At 47.1% G+C, this 26,848-nt stretch overlaps 1 protein-coding gene across 1 annotated transcript in view; it reads left to right on the forward strand.

The window, feature by feature from the left end:
• The window catches only part of LOC126092643 (medium-chain acyl-CoA ligase ACSF2, mitochondrial-like), a 270,564-nt gene extending 243,947 nt beyond the window's left edge, over nucleotides 1–26,617 (forward strand). The window contains exons 11-13 of the mRNA XM_049908366.1: nucleotides 246–387; nucleotides 25,963–26,073; nucleotides 26,162–26,617. Of these exons, the coding sequence (XP_049764323.1) occupies nucleotides 246–387; nucleotides 25,963–26,073; nucleotides 26,162–26,305 (397 nt within the window). The 3' untranslated portion in view covers nucleotides 26,306–26,617. The remainder of the gene's footprint in view (nucleotides 1–245; nucleotides 388–25,962; nucleotides 26,074–26,161) is intronic.
• Nucleotides 26,618–26,848: the final 231 nt, after the last annotated feature.

Here is a 26,848-nt window from a genome sequence, read left to right on the forward strand (position 1 = left end):
TGAAGATATGGCAGTGGACTGCATGATAAATGAACTGCGTTAAATTAAACTTTAATAATAATTGTTTATAGTTTAATAATGCCGCTTCCAAAGCGGTTTCACTTTTTTGTGTGTACTTAAACTCTTTCCACACCCCTGAAGTTTCTTCTTCATGAAAGGATTTGTGAAGCACTCTGAAGAAATGGATTAATGAATGCATTCCATACGGTTTGCATACGAATAAAGAGATATTCTGTTTTACGCAGGGACCTGTTCATCATGAGGGAAGATGGCTACGGAAAGCTCGTTGGACACCTGAGAGATCGCATTATCCGAGACGGCGAAAACATTTTCCCGAAAGAGATCCAGGAATTACTTGAGACACATCCGGACATACTGGAGACTCAGGTAACGTTTTTGTGTGTGTCCTTGTGCTCTGAATATAATAGCTCCGTATCAACTAAGAACCTGAAACACGGGTATTCTCACTATGCTTTACTTTACCGTCTAAGCTGAGGATTCACATATGCTAAATTGAATTTAAGTAAATGGACAACAGTGCCATTCAAAATGGACAACGATCCGTATTGTATCAAATTACAGGCCTTCAACGTCTCATTCAGTTATTATGGCATCCTTAGATCCATCTGTGTGACCATTTTCAATAACAATAATTAGCTATTACCTCCCTTTGTGCCTTTACTGTGTCTGCGCACAGAGGCGTATTTGACGGGGGGGGGGGGAGGGGTCACCTTCTACAGAGTTCGGCCCCTTGATGCAAGTCTTTATTTTATGTCACTTCAGCAACTCGCGCTTCGATTATGATGAAAACACTCACAGCCTCTACCAGGCGGGGAAAACACGCAACCCAACCAGGATTCGAACTTAGCGCCTCGTAATCCAGCGTCAGAAACACTAGCTACAAGACATCGGATTTCTGACATGAGATTACTTAGAATAATAGACAAAGCAGGAGTAGGTGACATCATTAAAGGATGAGGTAAAAAAATGCTATAAGCTGCCTTCTAAATATTGTTCGATATTCTTGTAAGTACGAGTATATACGTAGGGGAGTTGGAAAATAAGTTTCCCCTGTCGACTGTGGTCAGAGATGTGTGTGAAAGGAGAAAAAAGAGAATGAGACATTAAAGATAAGACATATCTTAATTTTTCTACATAATTTCCAATTACATTGAGACATTTGTCATACGGCTTTATAACCTTCAAAAAGCCTTCAAGGAAAAAAATCAGGGCGTTGCATACGGAAGAAGCGTTGAACGACTTGTTTGACGTCAGCATTGCTGCCGAAGCGCCTTCCGCCGAGAGTCTTCTTCAAAGCAGGAAACAGATGGAAGTCACTTGGTGACTATGTTACAGCGTCATCTATCACAAAGCGAAAAAAGTGGTGCAACTAAAACATTCATATTTGTTCACGTACTACACGAATATGTAATAAAAATGGGGGTTGATATTTAAAAAAACGCAGTTGATATCCGTTTGACCTATGGCAGCGCCATCTAGCGGGCCAACCATAGCACCATCTGGTTTCCCCCTTCATGCTAGACGAGTTTCGTTCTTTGTAGTTTTTTCGTTTGATGCTTATTTCGTGAGATATTTCGCTCGGTCACTATCAATGGACCACCCTGTATATCTGTAGTTATGGTATGGGGTGCGATTTCGTATCACAGCAAGAGCACTCTAGTGGTTATCCCGCGCACCCTGACTGCAAATTTATACGTCCGTCTGGTGATCCAACATGTTGTGCTGCCATTCATAAACAGCATCCTAGACGATGTTTTCCAACAGGACAAAGCTCGCTCGCATATCATTGTCGAAACCAACATGCTCTTCAGGTTGTCGCCGTGTTGTTTCGGCCTGTTCGACCACCAGATGTGTGTCCACTCGAGCACATAGGAGACATTATCTCCCTCAAACTGACGTCCAGCACATGTACAACACAATGCATGCACATTTACATGTTTGAATTCAACAGTCTGGCTGGTACACCGGTTATTAATGTACCAGCATTTCACATTTGCAAAGGCTTACGTCGCGCTTACTTTAATCTGTGATCTTGCGATGTTAATCACTTAAATATATTATCTACACAAATGTGCTCCCGAAATTTTATTCCTCTACAGTAATTATTATTTGGTGTTGCAATTTTTTCCATCAGTGTATAATACTTGAGTACACACAGCTCACAGTAAATACTGTGGCGAAGCACAGGGCAAGACTAAAGTTACCTGTGATCTTCAGTCATAAAAAACAATGGCAAGGATGACAGCATCTTAACCAAAGACACTGCACAGGACAAATGTATACTGCATTGTATTTCATGTATCAACTTGACGTGTGGTAACCTTCCTACCATTGTCTCTGTCATCTAATTAAAAGGGTTAAGTAAAAGAGTGAAGACATTGTTATACAAACATGAAGGACTAAGTAAAACAATGAACGCATTAGTATATGAACAGGAAGGTGTATCATAATCTAAAATACAGTATTCAGGAGACTGAACGTACCATACAGTCAAACCACATAAACGTTCGTAAACAGGGGAAAAAATTACATTATTTTATTTTTATAACGTACAAGTTGCCTAATTATGTGAGAACTGAACACAATGTTTATTCATGGTCGTCGTACTAGCGTAACATCATTGATAAATACCGTAAATTGTCTGAAGATTAGGAACGGCAAACCAAATATTACAAAGTTTAAAACATATAAAAATGTTGTAGACTGTCCGTCTCCGTAGCGTAGTGGTAGCGTTTCCGACTACCACGCAGGAGGACCGGGTTCGATTCCCGACAGGGGACTGGGTGTTGTGTGTCCTTCATCATCATTGACCGACGCCGAAGTGGCGTCAACTAAAGAGGACTTGCAGTACGGCGGCCGAACTTCCCCGCATGGGGCCTCCAGGCCAACAATGCCATACGATCATTTCCATTTTGTTTAAGAGTGTTTCTTCAATAACTCCGCTGCAAGCGTATAAACTCTAACAATTCTTTTCTTGTGTTCTAAAAATATTCATCATCTCATATGCACAAATGTACAAAACTAACAGTACGGATTTGACTGTACCGTAATGAAGCTACCTACTACCATCAGGAGTTTCATTATTACTATTAAAATTCACTTATCATAACTATCTGCAGTAATATGTCAACGAAATGCAATATACATTACCGGAAAAATTAGTACACATGGAAAGAGGACGTCGATTTTGATCTGATATCCGTACCCTCCACCTGGGGGACAGCAGATGTACCGATAGTGGTTTCAATGTGGTCCGTCTACGGATAACGCAGTGGCACAGCTGCCGGAGCGCTATCTGTGTTTACCCTTTCATGGGGAATGCTCACAGCCAGAAGGCTCCGGGTGATGCAGATGTGTGAAGCACGCAGGCAACCACGCCACGGAGACGCATTCGTGTTCCCTGCAGCCAACTGAGAGAGTTTGAAAGGGTCGAATTGTGACCTTCCGAGCAGCGGGATGGCCCTTTCGGAGAACGGCCATAGAAGCTGAAACTTCCTGGCAGATTAAAACTGTGTGCTGGACCGAGTCTCGAACTCGGGGCCTTTGCCTTTCGCGGGCAAGTGCTCTACCAACTTTTTTATTTTTTTTTTGTCACACCTCGTATGTACTTTGGTAACCGCCTCAAGCGCCCTTAACAACACCAGGCAGCACTGGATATCTCGGTGGCAGTGCTCATAATTTTTTGGCTCATTAGCACCCATGTAATATTGAAGCTTCGGGCGTAGCGCAAAACGTAAACTAACAGGGTTATACTTACATCAAATGACAATTCTACATCTACATCTACATTTATACTCCGCAAGCCACCCAACGGTGTGTGGCGGAGGGCACTTTACGTGCCACTGTCATTACCTCCCTTTCCTGTTCCAGTCGCGTATGGTTCGCGGGAAGAACGACTGCCGGAAAGCCTCTGTGCGCGCTCTAATCTCTCTGATTTTACATTCGTGATCTCCTCGGGAGGTATAAGTAGGGGGAAGCAATATATTCGATACCTCATCCAGAAACACACCCTCTCGAAACCTGGCGAGCAAGCTACACCGCGATGCAGAGCGCCTCTCCTGCAGAGTCTGCCACTTGAGTTTGTTAAACATCTCCGTAACGCTATCACGGTTACCAAATAACCCTGTGACGAAACGCGCCGCTCTTCTTTGGATCTTCTCTATCTCCTCCGTCAACCCGATCTGGTACGGATCCCACACTGATGAGCAATACTCAAGTATAGGTCGAACGAGTGTTTTGTAAGCCACCTCCTTTGTTGATGGACTACATTTTCTAAGGACTCTCCCAATGAATCTCAACCTGGTACCCGCCTTACCAACAATTAATTTTATATGATCATTCCACTTCAAATCGTTCCGCACGCATACTCCCAGATATTTTACAGAAGTAACTGCTACCAGTGTTTGTTCCGCTATCATATAATCATACAATAAAGGATCCTTCTTTCTATGTATTCGCAATACATTACATTTGTCTATGTTAAGGGTCAGTTGCCACTCCCTGCACCAAGTGCCTATCCGCTGCAGATCTTCCTGCATTTCGCTACAATTTTCTAATGTTGCTTACGGTTTGATATTCGTGACAAGAACAGTACGCTATACTCATTCCTTAGAAATTCTTACTTTAAGGCATATAATCCCTTGAAATGTATTCTCAGTTGCGAATATGGCCAATCATCAGTTGTATAATGGAACGACGACAATGGAAATTTATGCCGGACCGGGAGACATACTCGGATTTCCCGCTTACCGCGAGCGGTCGCCTTGTATTGTTTTTAAAGTTTTTCTTTGTCGGGTCTCCTTCCTCCCCTTCAACTCGTCCTTTACGCTCGCCAAGTGTTGCCTTCCCGGCCCGGCTTCTCCGCCTTTAAAGAATGTAACTTGATGATGTGGAAACGCGCTTCTTCTGACCGACAAACTAAGTATGCCCCTTCTGCTGCTTTTGTTTGCAACATGGCTTGAATAAAAATAAATGTAAATTCCATTGAGAAGGCATTCACATAATTGTTATGGAAACGTAACTGCATCTATAACTTTCTTTCTCCGTGCATGGAAAAACGGAAAGAAGCAAACTCATTATTGCTGATAAGTAAAATTCTCTTTTTCAGAAAGGTAATGAATTAAACTAGTTTTCTGCTGCTTGATTTTACACATAAATAACATAAATATGTCTTCCTGTGAAAAGAAGGAAGGAAAGAAAGAAAGTAAATAAAGGGTAGATACCAGTTTCATCACTGTGTCGGATGCTTCACTTAAAACAAAGTAATATATACATATAGGCTTAAATGGTCTATATTGATGATCTTCTCTGATTACTTGCTATTGGATATCTTCCTCTCGCTACGTGAAGTGCAACCTTGTACCACAAAGCATTCGTCTAATATACGAAATGCTTGGATGGATAATGTAAATTACGCACTTCTATTGGTTACCGTATTATTTCAGTTAAAAAATTTGCGTAGTTTTCTTTGTATTTTTTAGTACACATCAACTTTTGGTGCTGAGTTGTAAGGTATACCCAGAAGTCCTCCCTATTGCTTGATTCTTTTGTTAGGATGTAATGCATCGTTTGGCCTTTCAATCAGTTGATTGCGTTTCGTTTTGTTTTAGGGTAAGGTATACTGTCGGGGTTTAAAAATTCAGCAGGCGTAACGGCGTTGGACGTTGTTCTGCTGACGCTCGTTATCTTTTGTCTTATGTAGAGCCATATGTCTTTTACCTTGTCACACAACAATTTATGCTCTTCAGTATCTGGTATATTACGTAATGTACACAGCGTTGACTCGGCCAATCGAATAGAGTGAAGTTTAGAGTTCGTCGTAATATTCCTGTTTACAACATAGTACCAGGTCGATCTGACATACGTTGGCAGGTTCCGGCAGTGAATATTTTCCCATATTGTTTCCCAGTTATAACAAGGATACTTTTGTTCTACGTCGTTTCTGGGTTTGTCTTTTTTTTTTTTTTTTTTTGTCTTTGCCAACTGATCTACCCAAGCACGACTCATGCTCCGTCCTCAAAGCTTTACTTCTGCTAGTACCTCGTCTCCTACCTTCCAAACTTTACAGAAGCTGTCCTGCGTACCTTGCAGAACTAGCACTCCCGAAAGAAAGGATAAAGCGGAGACATGGCTTAGCCACAGCCTGGGGGATGTTTCCAGAATGAGATTTTCACTCTGCAGAGGAGTGTGCGCTGATGTGAAACTTCCTGGCAGATTAAAACTGTGTGCCGGACCGAGACTCGAACTCGGGACCTTTGCCTTTCGCGGGCAAGTGCTCTACCAACTGAGCTACCCAAGCACGACTCACGCCCCGTCCTCAAAGCTTTACTTCTGCCAGTACCTCGTCTCTTACATTCCAAACTTTACAGAAGCTGTCCTGCGTACCTTGCAGAACTAGTACTCCTGAAAGAAAGGATATAGCGGAGACATGGCTTAGCCACAGCCTGGGGGATGTTTCCAGAATGAGATTTTCACTCTGCAGAGGAGTATGCGCTGATGTGAAACTACCTCGCAGATTAAAACTGTGTGCCGGACCGAGACTCGGGACCTTTGCCTTTCGCGGGCAAGTGCTCTACCAACTGAGCTACCCAAGCACGACTCACGCCACGTCCTCAAAGCTTTACTTCTGCAAGTACCTCGTCTCCTACCTTCCAAACTTTACAGAAGCTGTCCTGCGTACCTTGCAGAACTAGTACCCCTGAAAGAAAGGATAAAGCGGAGACATGGCTTAGCCACAGCCTGGGGGATGTTTCCAGAATGAGATTTTCACTCTGCAGAGGAGTGTGCGCTGATGTGAAACTTCCTGGCAGATTAAAACTGTGTGCCGGACCGAGACTCGAACTCGGGACCTTTGCCTTTCGCGGGCAAGTGCTCTACCAACTGAGCTACTCAAGCACGACTCACGCCCCGTCCTCAAAGCTTTACTTCTGCCAGTACCTCGTCTCTTACATTCCAAACTTTACAGAAGCTGTCCTGCGTACCTTGCAGAACTAGTACTCCTGAAAGAAAGGATATAGCGGAGACATGGCTTAGCCACAGCCTGGGGGATGTTTCCAGAATGAGATTTTCACTCTGCAGAGGAGTGTGCGCTGATGTGAAACTACCTCGCAGATTAAAACTGTGTGCCGGACCGAGACTCGGGACCTTTGCCTTTCGCGGGCAAGTGCTCTACCAACTGAGCTACCCAAGCACGACTCACGCCACGTCCTCAAAGCTTTACTTCTGCAAGTACCTCGTCTCCTACCTTCCAAACTTTACAGAAGCTGTCCTGCGTACCTTGCAGAACTAGTACTCCTGAAAGAAAGGATAAAGCGGAGACATGGCTTAGCCACAGCCTGGGGGATGTTTCCAGAATGAGATTTTCACTCTGCAGAGGAGTGTGCGCTGATGTGAAACTTCCTGGCAGATTAAAACTGTGTGCCGGACCGAGACTCGAACTCGGGACCTTTGCCTTTCGCGGGCAAGTGCTCTACCAACTGAGCTACCCAAGCACGACTCACGCCCCGTCCTCAAAGCTTTACTTCTGCCAGTACCTCGTCTCTTACATTCCAAACTTTACAGAAGCTGTCCTGCGTACCTTGCAGAACTAGTACTCCTGAAAGAAAGGATATAGCGGAGACATGGCTTAGCCACAGCCTGGGGGATGTTTCCAGAATGAGATTTTCACTCTGCAGAGGAGTGTGCGCTGATGTGAAACTACCTCGCAGATTAAAACTGTGTGCCGGACCGAGACTCGGGACCTTTGCCTTTCGCGGGCAAGTGCTCTACCAACTGAGCTACCCAAGCACGACTCACGCCACGTCCTCAAAGCTTTACTTCTGCAAGTACCTCGTCTCCTACCTTCCAAACTTTACAGAAGCTGTCCTGCGTACCTTGCAGAACTAGTACTCCTGAAAGAAAGGATATAGTGGAGACATGGCTTAGCCACAGCCTGGGAGATGTTTCCAGAATGAGATTTTCACTCTGCAGAGGAGTGTGCGCTGATGTGAAACTTCCTGGCAGATTAAAACTGTGTGCCGGACCGAGACTCGAACTCGGGACCTTTGCCTTTCGCGGGCAAGTGCTCTACCAACTGAGCTACCCAAGCACGACTCACGCCCCGTCCTCAAAGCTTTACTTCTGCCAGTACCTCGTCTCTTACATTCCAAACTTTACAGAAGCTGTCCTGCGTACCTTGCAGAACTAGTACTCCTGAAAGAAAGGATATAGCGGAGACATGGCTTAGCCACAGCCTGGGGGATGTTTCCAGAATGAGATTTTCACTCTGCAGAGGAGTGTGCGCTGATGTGAAACTACCTCGCAGATTAAAACTGTGTGCCGGACCGAGACTCGGGACCTTTGCCTTTCGCGGGCAAGTGCTCTACCAACTGAGCTACCCAAGCACGACTCACGCCACGTCCTCAAAGCTTTACTTCTGCAAGTACCTCGTCTCCTACCTTCCAAACTTTACAGAAGCTGTCCTGCGTACCTTGCAGAACTAGTACCCCTGAAAGAAAGGATAAAGCGGAGACATGGCTTAGCCACAGCCTGGGGGATGTTTCCAGAATGAGATTTTCACTCTGCAGAGGAGTGTGCGCTGATGTGAAACTTCCTGGCAGATTAAAACTGTGTGCCGGACCGAGACTCGAACTCGGGACCTTTGCCTTTCGCGGGCAAGTGCTCTACCAACTGAGCTACCCAAGCACGACTCACGCCCCGTCCTCAAAGCTTTACTTCTGCCAGTACCTCGTCTCTTACATTCCAAACTTTACAGAAGCTGTCCTGCGTACCTTGCAGAACTAGTACTCCTGAAAGAAAGGATATAGCGGAGACATGGCTTAGCCACAGCCTGGGGGATGTTTCCAGAATGAGATTTTCACTCTGCAGAGGAGTGTGCGCTGATGTGAAACTACCTCGCAGATTAAAACTGTGTGCCGGACCGAGACTCGGGACCTTTGCCTTTCGCGGGCAAGTGCTCTACCAACTGAGCTACCCAAGCACGACTCACGCCACGTCCTCAAAGCTTTACTTCTGCAAGTACCTCGTCTCCTACCTTCCAAACTTTACAGAAGCTGTCCTGCGTACCTTGCAGAACTAGTACTCCTGAAAGAAAGGATAAAGCGGAGACATGGCTTAGCCACAGCCTGGGGGATGTTTCCAGAATGAGATTTTCACTCTGCAGAGGAGTGTGCGCTGATGTGAAACTTCCTGGCAGATTAAAACTGTGTGCCGGACCGAGACTCGAACTCGGGACCTTTGCCTTTCGCGGGCAAGTGCTCTACCAACTGAGCTACTCAAGCACGACTCACGCCCCGTCCTCAAAGCTTTACTTCTGCCAGTACCTCGTCTCTTACATTCCAAACTTTACAGAAGCTGTCCTGCGTACCTTGCAGAACTAGTACTCCTGAAAGAAAGGATATAGCGGAGACATGGCTTAGCCACAGCCTGGGGGATGTTTCCAGAATGAGATTTTCACTCTGCAGAGGAGTGTGCGCTGATGTGAAACTACCTCGCAGATTAAAACTGTGTGCCGGACCGAGACTCGGGACCTTTGCCTTTCGCGGGCAAGTGCTCTATCAACTGAGCTACCCAAGCACGACTCACGCCACGTCCTCAAAGCTTTACTTCTGCAAGTACCTCGTCTCCTACCTTCCAAACTTTACAGAAGCTGTCCTGCGTACCTTGCAGAACTAGTACCCCTGAAAGAAAGGATAAAGCGGAGACATGGCTTAGCCACAGCCTGGGGGATGTTTCCAGAATGAGATTTTCACTCTGCAGAGGAGTGTGCGCTGATGTGAAACTTCCTGGCAGATTAAAACTGTGTGCCGGACCGAGACTCGAACTCGGGACCTTTGCCTTTCGCGGGCAAGTGCTCTACCAACTGAGCTACTCAAGCACGACTCACGCCCCGTCCTCAAAGCTTTACTTCTGCCAGTACCTCGTCTCTTACATTCCAAACTTTACAGAAGCTGTCCTGCGTACCTTGCAGAACTAGTACTCCTGAAAGAAAGGATATAGCGGAGACATGGCTTAGCCACAGCCTGGGGGATGTTTCCAGAATGAGATTTTCACTCTGCAGAGGAGTGTGCGCTGATGTGAAACTACCTCGCAGATTAAAACTGTGTGCCGGACCGAGACTCGGGACCTTTGCCTTTCGCGGGCAAGTGCTCTACCAACTGAGCTACCCAAGCACGACTCACGCCACGTCCTCAAAGCTTTACTTCTGCAAGTACCTCGTCTCCTACCTTCCAAACTTTACAGAAGCTGTCCTGCGTACCTTGCAGAACTAGTACCCCTGAAAGAAAGGATAAAGCGGAGACATGGCTTAGCCACAGCCTGGGGGATGTTTCCAGAATGAGATTTTCACTCTGCAGAGGAGTGTGCGCTGATGTGAAACTACCTCGCAGATTAAAACTGTGTGCCGGACCGAGACTCGGGACCTTTGCCTTTCGCGGGCAAGTGCTCTACCAACTGAGCTACCCAAGCACGACTCACGCCACGTCCTCAAAGCTTTACTTCTGCAAGTACCTCGTCTCTTACATTCCAAACTTTACAGAAGCTGTCCTGCGTACCTTGCAGAACTAGTACCCCTGAAAGAAAGGATATAGCGGAGACATGGCTTAGCCACAGCCTGGGGGATGTTTCCAGAATGAGATTTTCACTCTGCAGAGGAGTGTGCGCTGATGTGAAACTACCTCGCAGATTAAAACTGTGTGCCGGACCGAGACTCGGGACCTTTGCCTTTCGCGGGCAAGTGCTCTACCAACTGAGCTACCCAAGCACGACTCACGCCACGTCCTCAAAGCTTTACTTCTGCAAGTACCTCGTCTCCTACCTTCCAAACTTTACAGAAGCTGTCCTGCGTACCTTGCAGAACTAGTACCCCTGAAAGAAAGGATATAGCGGAGACATGGCTTAGCCACAGCCTGGGGGATGTTTCCAGAATGAGATTTTCACTCTGCAGAGGAGTGTGCGCTGATGTGAAACTACCTCGCAGATTAAAACTGTGTGCCGGACCGAGACTCGGGACCTTTGCCTTTCGCGGGCAAGTGCTCTACCAACTGAGCTACCCAAGCACGACTCACGCCACGTCCTCAAAGCTTTACTTCTGCAAGTACCTCGTCTCCTACCTTCCAAACTTTACAGAAGCTGTCCTGCGTACCTTGCAGAACTAGTACTCCTGAAAGAAAGGATAAAGCGGAGACATGGCTTAGCCACAGCCTGGGGGATGTTTCCAGAATGAGATTTTCACTCTGCAGAGGAGTGTGCGCTGATGTGAAACTACCTCGCAGATTAAAACTGTGTGCCGGACCGAGACTCGGGACCTTTGCCTTTCGCGGGCAAGTGCTCTACCAACTGAGCTACCCAAGCACGACTCACGCCACGTCCTCAAAGCTTTACTTCTGCAAGTACCTCGTCTCCTACCTTCCAAACTTTACAGAAGCTGTCCTGCGTACCTTGCAGAACTAGTACCCCTGAAAGAAAGGATATAGCGGAGACATGGCTTAGCCACAGCCTGGGGGATGTTTCCAGAATGAGATTTTCACTCTGCAGAGGAGTGTGCGCTGATGTGAAACTACCTCGCAGATTAAAACTGTGTGCCGGACCGAGACTCGGGACCTTTGCCTTTCGCGGGCAAGTGCTCTACCAACTGAGCTACTCAAGCACGACTCACGCCCCGTCCTCAAAGCTTTACTTCTGCCAGTACCTCGTCTCTTACATTCCAAACTTTACAGAAGCTGTCCTGCGTACCTTGCAGAACTAGTACTCCTGAAAGAAAGGATATAGCGGAGACATGGCTTAGCCACAGCCTGGGGGATGTTTCCAGAATGAGATTTTCACTCTGCAGAGGAGTGTGCGCTGATGTGAAACTACCTCGCAGATTAAAACTGTGTGCCGGACCGAGACTCGGGACCTTTGCCTTTCGCGGGCAAGTGCTCTACCAACTGAGCTACCCAAGCACGACTCACGCCACGTCCTCAAAGCTTTACTTCTGCAAGTACCTCGTCTCCTACCTTCCAAACTTTACAGAAGCTGTCCTGCGTACCTTGCAGAACTAGTACCCCTGAAAGAAAGGATATAGCGGAGACATGGCTTAGCCACAGCCTGGGGGATGTTTCCAGAATGAGATTTTCACTCTGCAGAGGAGTGTGCGCTGATGTGAAACTACCTCGCAGATTAAAACTGTGTGCCGGACCGAGACTCGGGACCTTTGCCTTTCGCGGGCAAGTGCTCTACCAACTGAGCTACCCAAGCACGACTCACGCCACGTCCTCAAAGCTTTACTTCTGCAAGTACCTCGTCTCCTACCTTCCAAACTTTACAGAAGCTGTCCTGCGTACCTTGCAGAACTAGTACTCCTGAAAGAAAGGATAAAGCGGAGACATGGCTTAGCCACAGCCTGGGGGATGTTTCCAGAATGAGATTTTCACTCTGCAGAGGAGTGTGCGCTGATGTGAAACTACCTCGCAGATTAAAACTGTGTGCCGGACCGAGACTCGGGACCTTTGCCTTTCGCGGGCAAGTGCTCTACCAACTGAGCTACTCAAGCACGACTCACGCCCCGTCCTCAAAGCTTTACTTCTGCCAGTACCTCGTCTCTTACATTCCAAACTTTACAGAAGCTGTCCTGCGTACCTTGCAGAACTAGTACTCCTGAAAGAAAGGATATAGCGGAGACATGGCTTAGCCACAGCCTGGGGGATGTTTCCAGAATGAGATTTTCACTCTGCAGAGGAGTGTGCGCTGATGTGAAACTACCTCGCAGATTAAAACTGTGTGCCGGACCGAGACTCGGGACCTTTGCCTTTCGCGGGCAAGTGCTCTACCAACTGAGCTACCCAAGCACGACTCACGCCACGTCCTCAAAGCTTTACTTCTGCAAGTACCTCGTCTCCTACCTTCCAAACTTTACAGAAGCTGTCCTGCGTACCTTGCAGAACTAGTACTCCTGAAAGAAAGGATATAGCGGAGACATGGCTTAGCCACAGCCTGGGGGATGTTTCCAGAATGAGATTTTCACTCTGCAGAGGAGTGTGCGCTGATGTGAAACTACCTCGCAGATTAAAACTGTGTGCCGGACCGAGACTCGGGACCTTTGCCTTTCGCGGGCAAGTGCTCTACCAACTGAGCTACCCAAGCACGACTCACGCCACGTCCTCAAAGCTTTACTTCTGCAAGTACCTCGTCTCCTACCTTCCAAACTTTACAGAAGCTGTCCTGCGTACCTTGCAGAACTAGTACCCCTGAAAGAAAGGATATAGCGGAGACATGGCTTAGCCACAGCCTGGGGGATGTTTCCAGAATGAGATTTTCACTCTGCAGAGGAGTGTGCGCTGATGTGAAACTACCTCGCAGATTAAAACTGTGTGCCGGACCGAGACTCGGGACCTTTGCCTTTCGCGGGCAAGTGCTCTACCAACTGAGCTACCCAAGCACGACTCACGCCACGTCCTCAAAGCTTTACTTCTGCAAGTACCTCGTCTCCTACCTTCCAAACTTTACAGAAGCTGTCCTGCGTACCTTGCAGAACTAGTACCCCTGAAAGAAAGGATATAGCGGAGACATGGCTTAGCCACAGCCTGGGGGATGTTTCCAGAATGAGATTTTCACTCTGCAGAGGAGTGTGCGCTGATGTGAAACTACCTCGCAGATTAAAACTGTGTGCCGGACCGAGACTCGGGACCTTTGCCTTTCGCGGGCAAGTGCTCTACCAACTGAGCTACCCAAGCACGACTCACGCCACGTCCTCAAAGCTTTACTTCTGCAAGTACCTCGTCTCCTACCTTCCAAACTTTACAGAAGCTGTCCTGCGTACCTTGCAGAACTAGTACCCCTGAAAGAAAGGATATAGCGGAGACATGGCTTAGCCACAGCCTGGGGGATGTTTCCAGAATGAGATTTTCACTCTGCAGAGGAGTGTGCGCTGATGTGAAACTACCTCGCAGATTAAAACTGTGTGCCGGACCGAGACTCGGGACCTTTGCCTTTCGCGGGCAAGTGCTCTACCAACTGAGCTACCCAAGCACGACTCACGCCACGTCCTCAAAGCTTTACTTCTGCAAGTACCTCGTCTCCTACCTTCCAAACTTTACAGAAGCTGTCCTGCGTACCTTGCAGAACTAGTACTCCTGAAAGAAAGGATAAAGCGGAGACATGGCTTAGCCACAGCCTGGGGGATGTTTCCAGAATGAGATTTTCACTCTGCAGAGGAGTGTGCGCTGATGTGAAACTACCTCGCAGATTAAAACTGTGTGCCGGACCGAGACTCGGGACCTTTGCCTTTCGCGGGCAAGTGCTCTACCAACTGAGCTACTCAAGCACGACTCACGCCCCGTCCTCAAAGCTTTACTTCTGCCAGTACCTCGTCTCTTACATTCCAAACTTTACAGAAGCTGTCCTGCGTACCTTGCAGAACTAGTACTCCTGAAAGAAAGGATATAGCGGAGACATGGCTTAGCCACAGCCTGGGGGATGTTTCCAGAATGAGATTTTCACTCTGCAGAGGAGTGTGCGCTGATGTGAAACTACCTCGCAGATTAAAACTGTGTGCCGGACCGAGACTCGGGACCTTTGCCTTTCGCGGGCAAGTGCTCTACCAACTGAGCTACCCAAGCACGACTCACGCCACGTCCTCAAAGCTTTACTTCTGCAAGTACCTCGTCTCCTACCTTCCAAACTTTACAGAAGCTGTCCTGCGTACCTTGCAGAACTAGTACCCCTGAAAGAAAGGATATAGCGGAGACATGGCTTAGCCACAGCCTGGGGGATGTTTCCAGAATGAGATTTTCACTCTGCAGAGGAGTGTGCGCTGATGTGAAACTACCTCGCAGATTAAAACTGTGTGCCGGACCGAGACTCGGGACCTTTGCCTTTCGCGGGCAAGTGCTCTACCAACTGAGCTACCCAAGCACGACTCACGCCACGTCCTCAAAGCTTTACTTCTGCAAGTACCTCGTCTCCTACCTTCCAAACTTTACAGAAGCTGTCCTGCGTACCTTGCAGAACTAGTACTCCTGAAAGAAAGGATAAAGCGGAGACATGGCTTAGCCACAGCCTGGGGGATGTTTCCAGAATGAGATTTTCACTCTGCAGAGGAGTGTGCGCTGATGTGAAACTTCCTGGCAGATTAAAACTGTGTGCCGGACCGAGACTCGAACTCGGGACCTTTGCCTTTCGCGGGCAAGTGCTCTACCAACTGAGCTACTCAAGCACGACTCACGCCCCGTCCTCAAAGCTTTACTTCTGCCAGTACCTCGTCTCTTACATTCCAAACTTTACAGAAGCTGTCCTGCGTACCTTGCAGAACTAGTACTCCTGAAAGAAAGGATATAGCGGAGACATGGCTTAGCCACAGCCTGGGGGATGTTTCCAGAATGAGATTTTCACTCTGCAGAGGAGTGTGCGCTGATGTGAAACTACCTCGCAGATTAAAACTGTGTGCCGGACCGAGACTCGGGACCTTTGCCTTTCGCGGGCAAGTGCTCTACCAACTGAGCTACCCAAGCACGACTCACGCCACGTCCTCAAAGCTTTACTTCTGCAAGTACCTCGTCTCCTACCTTCCAAACTTTACAGAAGCTGTCCTGCGTACCTTGCAGAACTAGTACCCCTGAAAGAAAGGATAAAGCGGAGACATGGCTTAGCCACAGCCTGGGGGATGTTTCCAGAATGAGATTTTCACTCTGCAGAGGAGTGTGCGCTGATGTGAAACTTCCTGGCAGATTAAAACTGTGTGCCGGACCGAGACTCGAACTCGGGACCTTTGCCTTTCGCGGGCAAGTGCTCTACCAACTGAGCTACTCAAGCACGACTCACGCCCCGTCCTCAAAGCTTTACTTCTGCCAGTACCTCGTCTCTTACATTCCAAACTTTACAGAAGCTGTCCTGCGTACCTTGCAGAACTAGTACTCCTGAAAGAAAGGATATAGCGGAGACATGGCTTAGCCACAGCCTGGGGGATGTTTCCAGAATGAGATTTTCACTCTGCAGAGGAGTGTGCGCTGATGTGAAACTACCTCGCAGATTAAAACTGTGTGCCGGACCGAGACTCGGGACCTTTGCCTTTCGCGGGCAAGTGCTCTACCAACTGAGCTACCCAAGCACGACTCACGCCACGTCCTCAAAGCTTTACTTCTGCAAGTACCTCGTCTCCTACCTTCCAAACTTTACAGAAGCTGTCCTGCGTACCTTGCAGAACTAGTACTCCTGAAAGAAAGGATATATCGGAGACATGGCTTAGCCACAGCCTGGGGGATGTTTCCAGAATGAGAACCACCGAGCGGGGTGGCGCAGTGGTTAGACACTGGACTCGCATTCGGGAGGACGACGGTTCAATCCCGCGTCCGGCCATCCTGATTTAGGTTTTCCGTGATTTCCCTAAATCACTCCAGGCAAATGCCGGGATGGTTCCTCTGAAAGGGCACGGCCGACTTCCTTCCCACTCCTTCCCTATTCCGATGAGACCAATGACCACGCTGTCTGGTCTCCTTCCCCAAACCAACCAGAATGAGATTTTCACTCTGCAGAGGAGTGTGCGCTGATGTGAAACTTCGTGGCAGATTAAAACTGTGTGCCGGACCGAGACTCGGGACCTTTGCCTTTCGCGGGCAAGTGCTCTACCAACTGAGCTACCCAAGCACGACTCACGCCCCGTCCTCAAAGCTTTACTTCTGCCAGTGCCTCGTCTCCTACCTTACAAACTTTACAGAAGCAGAGCACTTGCCCGCGAAAGGCAAAGGTCCCGAGTTCGAGTCTCGGTCTGGCACACAGTTTTAATCTGCCAGGAAGTTTCATATCAGCGCACACTCCGCTGCAGAGTGAAAATCTCATTCTGCCATAGAAGCTGGTCGTGCTGCGTCAGTTGCACAACGATGCTGGTACCAGTGGTCACGTGAACATTCTCACACCTGTAGACCAGATTCTGGACTTCCACGCAGCGCAGACGCCCGCCACAATCGTGTTATTGTAAGGGCAGCAGTGGCAGATCGTACACATAACAGCGCTTGTGAGGCCAGACGTCTCAACACGAATTGTTGTGAATTAGTTGGGACTGCGGGTGCGACTACCTGTAACCCATATTCCTGTCACACCACAACACCGACGTGCACGGCTCGGCCGGTGCCGTCAGAGGATCACTTGGAATGTGGACTCGGAATGTGGAATGTGGACCCTGTCCCGTAGAGTGCATTCGTCCAAGACACACGGGCTCCGTCCGAGGCCTTACGGTAGCTCCTCAAGAGCCACACTCTTCTGTGGTCAATGCGGCGCCGTATTTTCTTGTCAAAGAAAATCTGATCGTGTAATGCTAGCCTACATCGCAATATGCACAGCACAAACTACCCCCACGAAAAATACCCCCGTGCCGTAACACATCCTCTTCACTGTTGGCGTTACAGAGTACGCCAAGTAATACGAGGTGCATTCAAGTTCTAAGGCCTCGTATTTTTTTTTCTAATTAACTACTCACCCGAAATCGATGAAACTGGCGTTACTTCTCGACGTAATCGCCCTGCAAACGTACAAATTTTTCACAACGCTGACGCCATGATTCCGTGGCAGCGGCAAAGGTTTCTTTAGGAGTCTGTTTTGACCACTGGAAAATCGCTGAGGCAATAGCAGCACGGCTGGTGAATGTGCGACCACGGAGAGTGTCTTTCATTGTTGGAAAAAGCCAAAAGTCACTAGGAGCCAGGTCTGGTGAGTATGAAGCTTGAGGAATCACTTCAAAGTTGTTATCACGAAGAAACTGTTGCGTAACGTTAGCTCGAAGTGCGGGTGCGTTGTCTTGGTGAAACAGCACATGCGCAGCCCTTCCCGGACGTTTTTGTCGCAGTGCAGGAAGGAATTTGTTCTTCAAAACATTTTCGTAGGATTCACCTGTTACCGTAGTGCCCTTTGGAACGCAATGGGTAAGGATTACGCCCTCGCTCTCCCAGGACATGGACACCATCATTTTTTCAGCACTGGCGGTTATCCGAAATTGTTTTGGTGACGGTGAATCTGTGTGCTTCCATTGAGCTGATTGGCGCTTTGTTTCTGGATTGAAAAATGGCATCCATGTCTCATCCATTGTCACAACCGACGAAAAGAAAGTCCCATTCACGCTGTCGTTGCGTTCAACATTGCTTGGGAACATGCCACACGGGCAGCCGTGTGGTCGTCCGTCAGCATTCGTGGCACCAACCTGGATGACACTTTTCGCATTTTCAGGTCGTCATGCAGGATTGTATGCACAGAACCCACAGAAATGCCAACTCTGGAGGCGATCTGTTCAACAGTCATTCGGAGATCCCCCAAAACAATTCTCTTCACTTCCTCGATCATGTCGTCAGACCGCTTGTGCGAGCCCGAGGGTGTTTCGGTTTGTTGTCACACGATGTTCTGCCTTCATTAAACTGTCGCACCCACGAACGCACTTTCGACACATCCATAACTCCATCACCACATGTCTCCTTCAACTGTCGATGAATTTCAATTGGTTTCACACCACGCAAATTCAGAAAACGAATGACTGCACGCTGTTCAAGTAAGGAAAACGTCGCCATTTTAAGTATTTAAAACAGTTCTCATTCTCGCCGCTGGCGGTAAAATTCCATCTGCCATACGGTGCTGCCATCTCTGGGACGTATTGACAATGAACGCGGCCACATTTTAAAACAATGCGCATGTTTCTATCTCTTTCCAGTCCAGAGAAAAAAAATCGGAGGCCTTAGAACTTGAATGCACCTCGTATATTCCAGACATTCAACAAAGCCAGACACTTCCATGGGATTGCCACAAGCTATAGCCTGATTCATAACACAAAGTTAATCATTTCCACTCATCCACGGCCTAGTGGCGCCACCCTTTACATCACCCCAAGTGCCGCTTAGAGCTTGGCATTGACCACAACCCTCGTTCACCCTTGGTGTTCAGGAGCGGGCACTAACCAGCGCTCGGTACGTGAAGAATGTTGTTAGATCCGTTCTTTTGCCGTTCTTGCAGCAGGAAGCTAATGTGTTGTTCCAAGGGGATACTGCTCGCCCACACACTGCCCGTGAATCTCAACGTGCTCTGCAAGGCCCTGACCAGCACGATGTCCAGACACGTCGCCAATAGAGCACATGTGGGATATGCTATGATGAGAAGTGACTCGTGGGATTCGCCAACCAACAAAATAAGTGAACAGGTACAGCAGGCGTCGCATAACGTATCCCACGACAGGATTCGCCATCTGTACGACCAACGACCAACTGGCTGCCAGAATCAGCACATGTATTGCCGCCTGTGGAGGCTACATCACGTACTAAAGACGGTGTTTCTGCATGGTACTTCAGAACCGCTTGTGCTATTGATCTGTAAATGTAATAATTTCTTGTACTCCATTATGCACTGCTGCAACAATAAATCTTGAGTAAATTGGAAACCTCTGAAGAGATGCACTAAATTTTTTTCCGATAATATAAATCATAACAAAAATTACAACGTCTTTTATACCTGCTATGAATATATTGCATATCTATGTTATTAAAATGTAAAGTAATTGTTGTCATAGAGAGAAAAATACTGCAGAACTGCCTGCTAGAGCGCGTTCTACATATCTACATCTACATATATACTCCACTAGCCACCAAGCGGTGTGTGGGGGAGGGCACAATTCACGCCAAAGTCATATTTCCCCCCTCTGTTCCACTCGCGGATCGCGCGAGGGAAAAACGACTATCTGAACTCGTCAGTACGAGCACTTATTTCCCTTATCTTTGAGTGATGATCATTATGCGCTTTGAAAGTTGGCGATAATAATATATGCTCTACATCCTCGTTGAAGATTGGATTTCGGAATAGAGAGCAGCCCCTCCTGTTTAGCGCGTCGTCTATCTGCAAGTGGGTCCCACTTCAAACTGTCCATGAGATTTGTAACGCTCTCGCGATGGCTAAATGTACCGGTCACGAATCTTGCAGCTCTTCTTTGGACCTTCTCGATCTCTTGAATCAGACCCAACAGACGAACAATACTCTAACACTGGACGAACTAACGTATTGTAAGCTATTTCCTTTGTTGAAGGACTGCATCGCTTCAGGATTGCACCAATAAACCGCAATCTAGAGTTCGCCTTACCCGTTACTTGTCTAATCTGATCATACCATCTGAGATCATTTCGAATAGTCACACCCAGATACTAGACTGATGTTACTGCTTCCAAAGACTGTTCATTTATTTTGTACTCATACATTAATGGGGATTTTCATCTTGTTATACGCAGTAGATTACACTTACTGATATGGAGAGATAACTGCCAGCCATTACACCACGCATTTATTTTCTGCAAATCCTCATTGATTTGTTCACAATTTTCGTGTGATACTACTTTCCTGTAGACTACAGCATCATAGGCAAACAGTATAAGGCCGCTGTCAGTACCATCATCCAGATCGTTTATGTAAATAGTAAAAAGCAAAGGACCCATTACTCTGCCCTGGGGCACACCTGAAGTTACGCTTGTTTCTGTTGAAGTCACTCCGTTGAGGACGATATACTGCTCTCTATCTGTTAGAAAACTTTCTATTCAACCGTATATGTCATCGGACAGACCGTAAGCGCGCACCTTTTGTAGCAAGCGACAGTGCGGAACTGAGTCGAACGCCTTCCGAAAGTCGAGAAATATGGCATCAACCTGGGAGCTGGTATCTAGAGCTTGTTGTATATCATGCACAAAGAGGGCCAGCTGTGTCTCGCACGACCGCTGTTTCCTAAAACCGTGCTGGTTTCTGCAGATGAGCTTCTCAGAGTCTAGAAAGGTCATTATGTCTGAACACAAAATATGTTCCATGATTCTACAACAAATCGATGCCAGTGAAATTCGCTGGTAATTACGTGGCACCTCCAGACATCGAGCTACATGTTACCCTGGCTGCAGGTAGACAAGTCCATTACAAAAACTACAACATCTCATCAGCAAAGTGTACAATGTCTTGTATACTCACTTACGAACATACTGCATATCTCTTTTATTTAAATGTAAAGTAATTGCTGTAAGTAATGTAAAGCTATAAATCACCACCTCCTCAAAGTAATTTTATGAGTACAGCACTATCGAGAATTAACCTGACTCAACAAATAATAGTTTCTTCTACAGAACAATGCATCGCGTAGTACGAGGTGCATTCAAGTTCTAAGGCCTCCGATTTTTTTTCTAATTAACTACTCACCCGAAATCGATGAAACTGGCGTTACTTCTCGACGTAATCGCCCTGCAGACGTACACATTTTTCACAACGCTGACGCCATGATTCCGTGGCAGCGGCGAAGGTTTCTTTAGGAGTCTGTTTTGACCACTGGAAAATCGCTGAGGCAATAGCAGCACGGCTGGTGAATGTGCGGCCACGGAGAGTGTCTTTCATTGTTGGAAAAAGTCACTAGGAGCCAGGTCTGGTGAGTATGAAGCTTGAGGAATCACTTCAAAGTTGTTATCACGAAGAAACTGTTGCGCAACGTTAGCTCGAAGTGCGGGTGCGTTGTCTTGGTGAAAAAGCACATGCGCAGCCCTTCCCGGACGTTTGTGTTGCAGTGCAGGAAGGAATTTGTTCTTCAAAACATTTTCGTAGGATGCACCTGTTACCGTAGTGCCCTTTGGAACGCAATGGGTTAGGATTACGCCCTCGCTGTCCCAGGACATGGACACCATCATTTTTTCAGCACTGGCGGTTACCCGAAATTGTTTTGGTGGCAGTGAATCTGTGTGCTTCCATTGAGCTGACTGGCGCTTTGTTTCTGGATTGAAAAATGGCATCCACGTCTCATCCATTGTCACAACCGACGAAAAGAAAGTCCCATTCATGCTGTCGTTGCGCGTCAACATTGCTTGGCAACATGCCACACGGGCAGCCGTGTGGTCGTCCGTCAGCATTCGTGGCACCCACCTGGATGACACTTTTCGCATTTTCAGGTCGTCATGCAGGATTGTGTGCACAGAACCCACAGAAACGCCAACTCTGGAGGCGATCTGTTCAACAGTCATTCGGCGATCCCCCAAAACAATTCTCTTCACTTCCTCGATCATGTCGTCAGACCGGCTTGTGCGAGCCCGAGGTTGTTTCGGTTTGTTGTCACACGATGTTCTGCCTTCATTAAACTGTCGTACCCACAAACGGACTTTCGACACATCCATAACTCCATCACCACATGTCTCCTTCAACTGTCGATGAATTTCAATTGGATTCACACCACGCAAATTCAGAAAACGAATGATTGCACACTGTTCAAGTAAGGAAAACGTCGCCATTTTAAGTATTTAAAACAGTTCTCATTCTCACCGCTGGCAGTAAAATTCCATTTGCTGTATGGTGCTGCCATGTCTGGGACGTATTGACAATGAACGCGGCCTCATTTTAAAACAATGCACATGTTTCTATCTCTTTCCAGTCCGGAGAAAAAAAATCGGAGGCCTTAGAACTTGAATGCACCTCGTATATCCCTGCGGTGGGGAGGGGGGGGGTGGGGGGAGGGAAGCTTGGCCTGACACCAGGGAAGCTCTGAGGACGAGAGTAAAGGAACGTTTCACGCTGAAACGATGAAAAACCGACAGATTCAGAATTTTTAACGGTATTCCTCTTTGTTAATTCTAAGCGACATGTGCGTTGCCAGTTGTAAGTCGAACACAAATATTAATGTATCTCTTAATACTCATCGTCAACGCATTTTATGTCTTTTACATGATGGATTGTCATGGTGTGAAACAGAAGTGGTATCTGATGCTCCCCAAGGACGTGTCTTGGGCCGTCTGCGGTTCCTGATCCATATAACCGATTTTCACTGAAATAACGAAAGTCATGGAATAGCTCCTAATATCCTGTCGGTCCTCCATTTTCCCGGTGTAGTGCAGCAACTCGACGTGACGTGGAATCAACAAGTCGTTGGAAGTCCCCTGCAGGAAATAATGAGCCATGCTGCCTCTAAAGCCTCCACAATTGCGAAAGCGTTTTCCGATCCACGATCTTGAGCGCAAACCGAACACCCCATTACATCCCATAAATGTCCGATGGGACTCATGTCAGGCGACTTGGGTGGCGAAATCATTAGCTCGAACTGTCCAGAATGTTATTCAAACCAACCGCGAACGATTTTGGCCCAGTGACATGGCGCTTAGGCATCAGTGAAAAGTTCCATCGTTGTTTGGGAACATGAAGTCCACGAATGACTGCAGATAGTCTCCAAGTAGCCGAATATAACCATTTACAGTCAATGATCGGTTTAGTTGGACCAGAGGACCCAGTCCATCCCAAGTAAACACAGCCCAAACCATCAAGGACAACCTGGGTCTATGGTTTCGTCAGGTCTGCGCCACACTCAAACCCTACCACCAGCTCTTACCATCTGAAAGCGGGACCCATCACCAGGGCACGGATTTCCAGTAGTCTAGGGTACAAGCGATACAGTCACGAGGGCAGGAGAGGCGCTACACGCGATGTCGTGATGTTAGCCGAGGCACTCGCGCCGACTTCTGCTGCCATATCCCATTAACGCTAGATTTCGCAGCACTGTTCTAACGGATGCGTTCGTCGTACGTCCCACATTGATTTCCGTGGTTATGTCATGCACTGTTACTTGTCTCTCAGCAATGACAATTTTCCGCAAACATGGTTGCACTCCGTCGTTAAGTGAAGGCCGTCGGCCGTTGCGTCTTCCGTGTTGAGAGGTGAGTGTCAAATGCGTCTAGCATCCTGTCGTGCGGCCATAATCATGTAGGAAACCTTTTCACGTGAATCACCTGAGTACAAATGACAGTTCCGACAATGCGATATTGTGTACGCGATACTATTGTCATGTGTTCAAATGGTTCAAATGGCTCTGAGCGCTATGGGACTCAACATCTTAGGTCATAAGTCCCCTAGAACTTAGAACTACTTAAACCTAACTAACCTAAGGACATCACACACATACATGCCCGAGGCAGGATTCGAACCTGCGACCGTAGCAGTCCCGCGGTTCCGGACTGCAGCGCCAGAACCGCACGGCTATTGTCATGTGTATATGTGAATATCGCTATCCCGTGACGTGTGTCACCTCTGTAGGAGACAGTCTTAGAAGCTTTCTTAGACTGCTTGGAGGGAGAAAGAGTAGCGGGTATGATACGCTAGTTGCAGTGCCAATCACTAAAACAAATCAGTTTCTCGTTGTGGCAATATATTTTCACTATCACTAAATTGCAATATCCAAAGTTGTCCTCCGAGTGAGATAACATTTTGATGACTCCCACCTGCACGGGGAGAAACGACGAATGGAATCAAATGACAGAAATCAGAGTTCGCACGGAAAGCTTTACGTATATGTTTTCCAACGTGTTGTTTCAGAGTGGAACTACACTATTGGCCATTAAAATTTCTACACCAAGAAGAAATGCAAATGATAAACGGGTTTTCATTGGACAAATATATTATACTAGAACTGACATGTGATTACATTTTCACGCAATTTGGGTGCATAGATCCTGAGATATCAGTACCCATAAAAACCACCTCTGGCCGTAATAACGGCCTTGATACTCCTGGGCATTGAGTCAAACAGACCTTGGATGGTGTGTACAGGTACAGCTGCCCATGAAGCTTCAACACGATACCACAGTTCATCACGAGTAGTGATTGGCGTATTGTGACAAGCCAGTTGCTCGGCCACCATTGACCAGACGTTTTCAATTGGTGAGAGATCTGGAGAATGTGCTGGCCAGGGCAGCAGTGGAACATTTTCTGTAGCCAGAAACGCCCGTACAGGACCTGCGACATGCTGTCGTGCATTATCTTGCTGAAATGTAGGGCTCCGCAGGGATCGAATGAAGGGTAGAGCCACGGGATGTAACACATCTGAAATGTAGCGTCCACCGTTCAAAGTGCCATCCGTGCGAACAAGAGGTGACCGAGACGTGTAACCAATGGCACCCCATACCATCACGCCGGGTGATACGTCAGTATGCCGATGACGAATACACGCTTCCAATGTGCGTTCACCGCGATGTCACCAAACACGGATGCGACCATCATGATGCTGTAAACAGAACCTGGATTCATCCGAAAAAATCACGTTTTGCCATTCGTGCACCCACGTACGTCGTTGAGTACACCACCGCAGGCTCTCCTGTGTGTGATGCAGCGTCAAGGGTAACTGCAGCCATGGTCTCCGAGCTAATAGTCCATGCTGTTGCATAACTCGTCGAACTGTTCGTGCAGATGGTTGTTGTCTTGTAAACGTCCCCATCTTTTGACTCAGGGATCGAGACGTGGCTGCACGATCCGTTACAGCCATGCGGATAAGATGCCTGTCATCTCGACTGCTAGTGATACGCGGCCGTTGGGATCCGTATTACGCTCCTGAACCCTCCGATTCCATATTCTGTTAATAGTCATTGGATCTCGACCAACGCGAACAGCAATGTCGCGATACGATAAACCGCAATCGCGATAGGCTACAATCCGACCTTTATCAAAGTTGGAAACGTGATGGTACGCATTTCTCCTCCTTACACGAGGCATCACAACAACGTTTCACTAGGCAACGCCGGTCAACTGCTGTTTGTGTATGAGAAATCGGTTGGAAACTTTCCTCATGTCAGCACGTTGTAGGTGTCGCCACCGACGCCAGCTTTGTGTGAATGCTCTGAAAAGCTAATCATTTGCATATCACAGCATCTTCTTCCTGTCGGTTAAATTTCGCGTATGTAGCACGTCATCTTCGTGGTGTAGCAATTTTAATGGCCAGTAGTGTGTAATGAAATAGTTTGAATGTGTTTCGATGAACCCACTGCCAAGTACTTAAATGCGAATTGCAGATTAGTCGTATTGATGTAGATGTAAATTTAGATTACTAAACATGAGATTACTTTTAAACTAACCGAAAATTCGTGCACAGATACCCTCTTGCAAATATCTGTTATTTCGAACACTGTTTTTGACAGTTGCTCTAAACGATTTCCAATACCTGCGCTTCTACAGGTCTTTGGGGTTCCACACGAGAGATGGGGACAACAGATATGCGCTTGCATTCGACTGAAGAGGGGCTCCACTTTGACATCTGATGCAGTACGAGAGTTTGCGAGTGGTAAAGTAAGTAGTTGCGGATTTGAGATTCCTCTCAAAGTAACAAGTGGACGTACCGGTAAATATCTATTCTTATGCGCCTTTTAACTTTCAGATTTCAGACTTCAAGATACCATCCATAATAGAAATAGTGGATGAACTACCGAGAAATCCTTCAGGAAAAATCCAGATACTGCAGCTGCGGGAAGCAGTGATGGAAAAGTATGGAATAAAAGATGTAGCAATATATGGATGGTGAATGAGAATGATCACATTATTTGCTTGTGAAGTGTATGTTCTAATTTGTATAAACGGAACGTTAAAATGAGATTAATTGTTCCATGTGTTAAACAGTAAGACATCATATTTCATGATTATTGGCCTGTTGAAAATAAGTTCGCTTTATTAAATGTTATTTATGGAAGAGACACGGAGTAATTTAAAGATATTCATTTTAACAGATTCACCAAACCACCGCTAATTACATATTTATATTGTTGAGTAAATAGTTATGTGTTGTCCAGAACATCTGCAGTTTGTGACAAGAGGTAGCTCTCTTTGAACGCATGAAAAATAGGTGATTTTAGTGATTTTTTCAAATAAAATAAAAATTAATGCCAAATCTGATGTCACAGTTTCATTCCTTACACTTTTGCTTTTAAAAAATCATTTTCATGTCAACATCTGACACTTCCTGTAGCCACTCCACCAGGCGTAAGGACACCTTGCAGCCGGAAGTGTATGTCGAACATTGGTCGTCGGTGGAAATTCCAGAAACCCTCCTATTAGACCTGTAACAACA

The sequence above is a fragment of the Schistocerca cancellata genome, chromosome 7 (assembly GCF_023864275.1).
Source record: "Schistocerca cancellata isolate TAMUIC-IGC-003103 chromosome 7, iqSchCanc2.1, whole genome shotgun sequence".
Classification (NCBI taxonomy): Eukaryota; Metazoa; Arthropoda; class Insecta; order Orthoptera; family Acrididae; genus Schistocerca; species Schistocerca cancellata.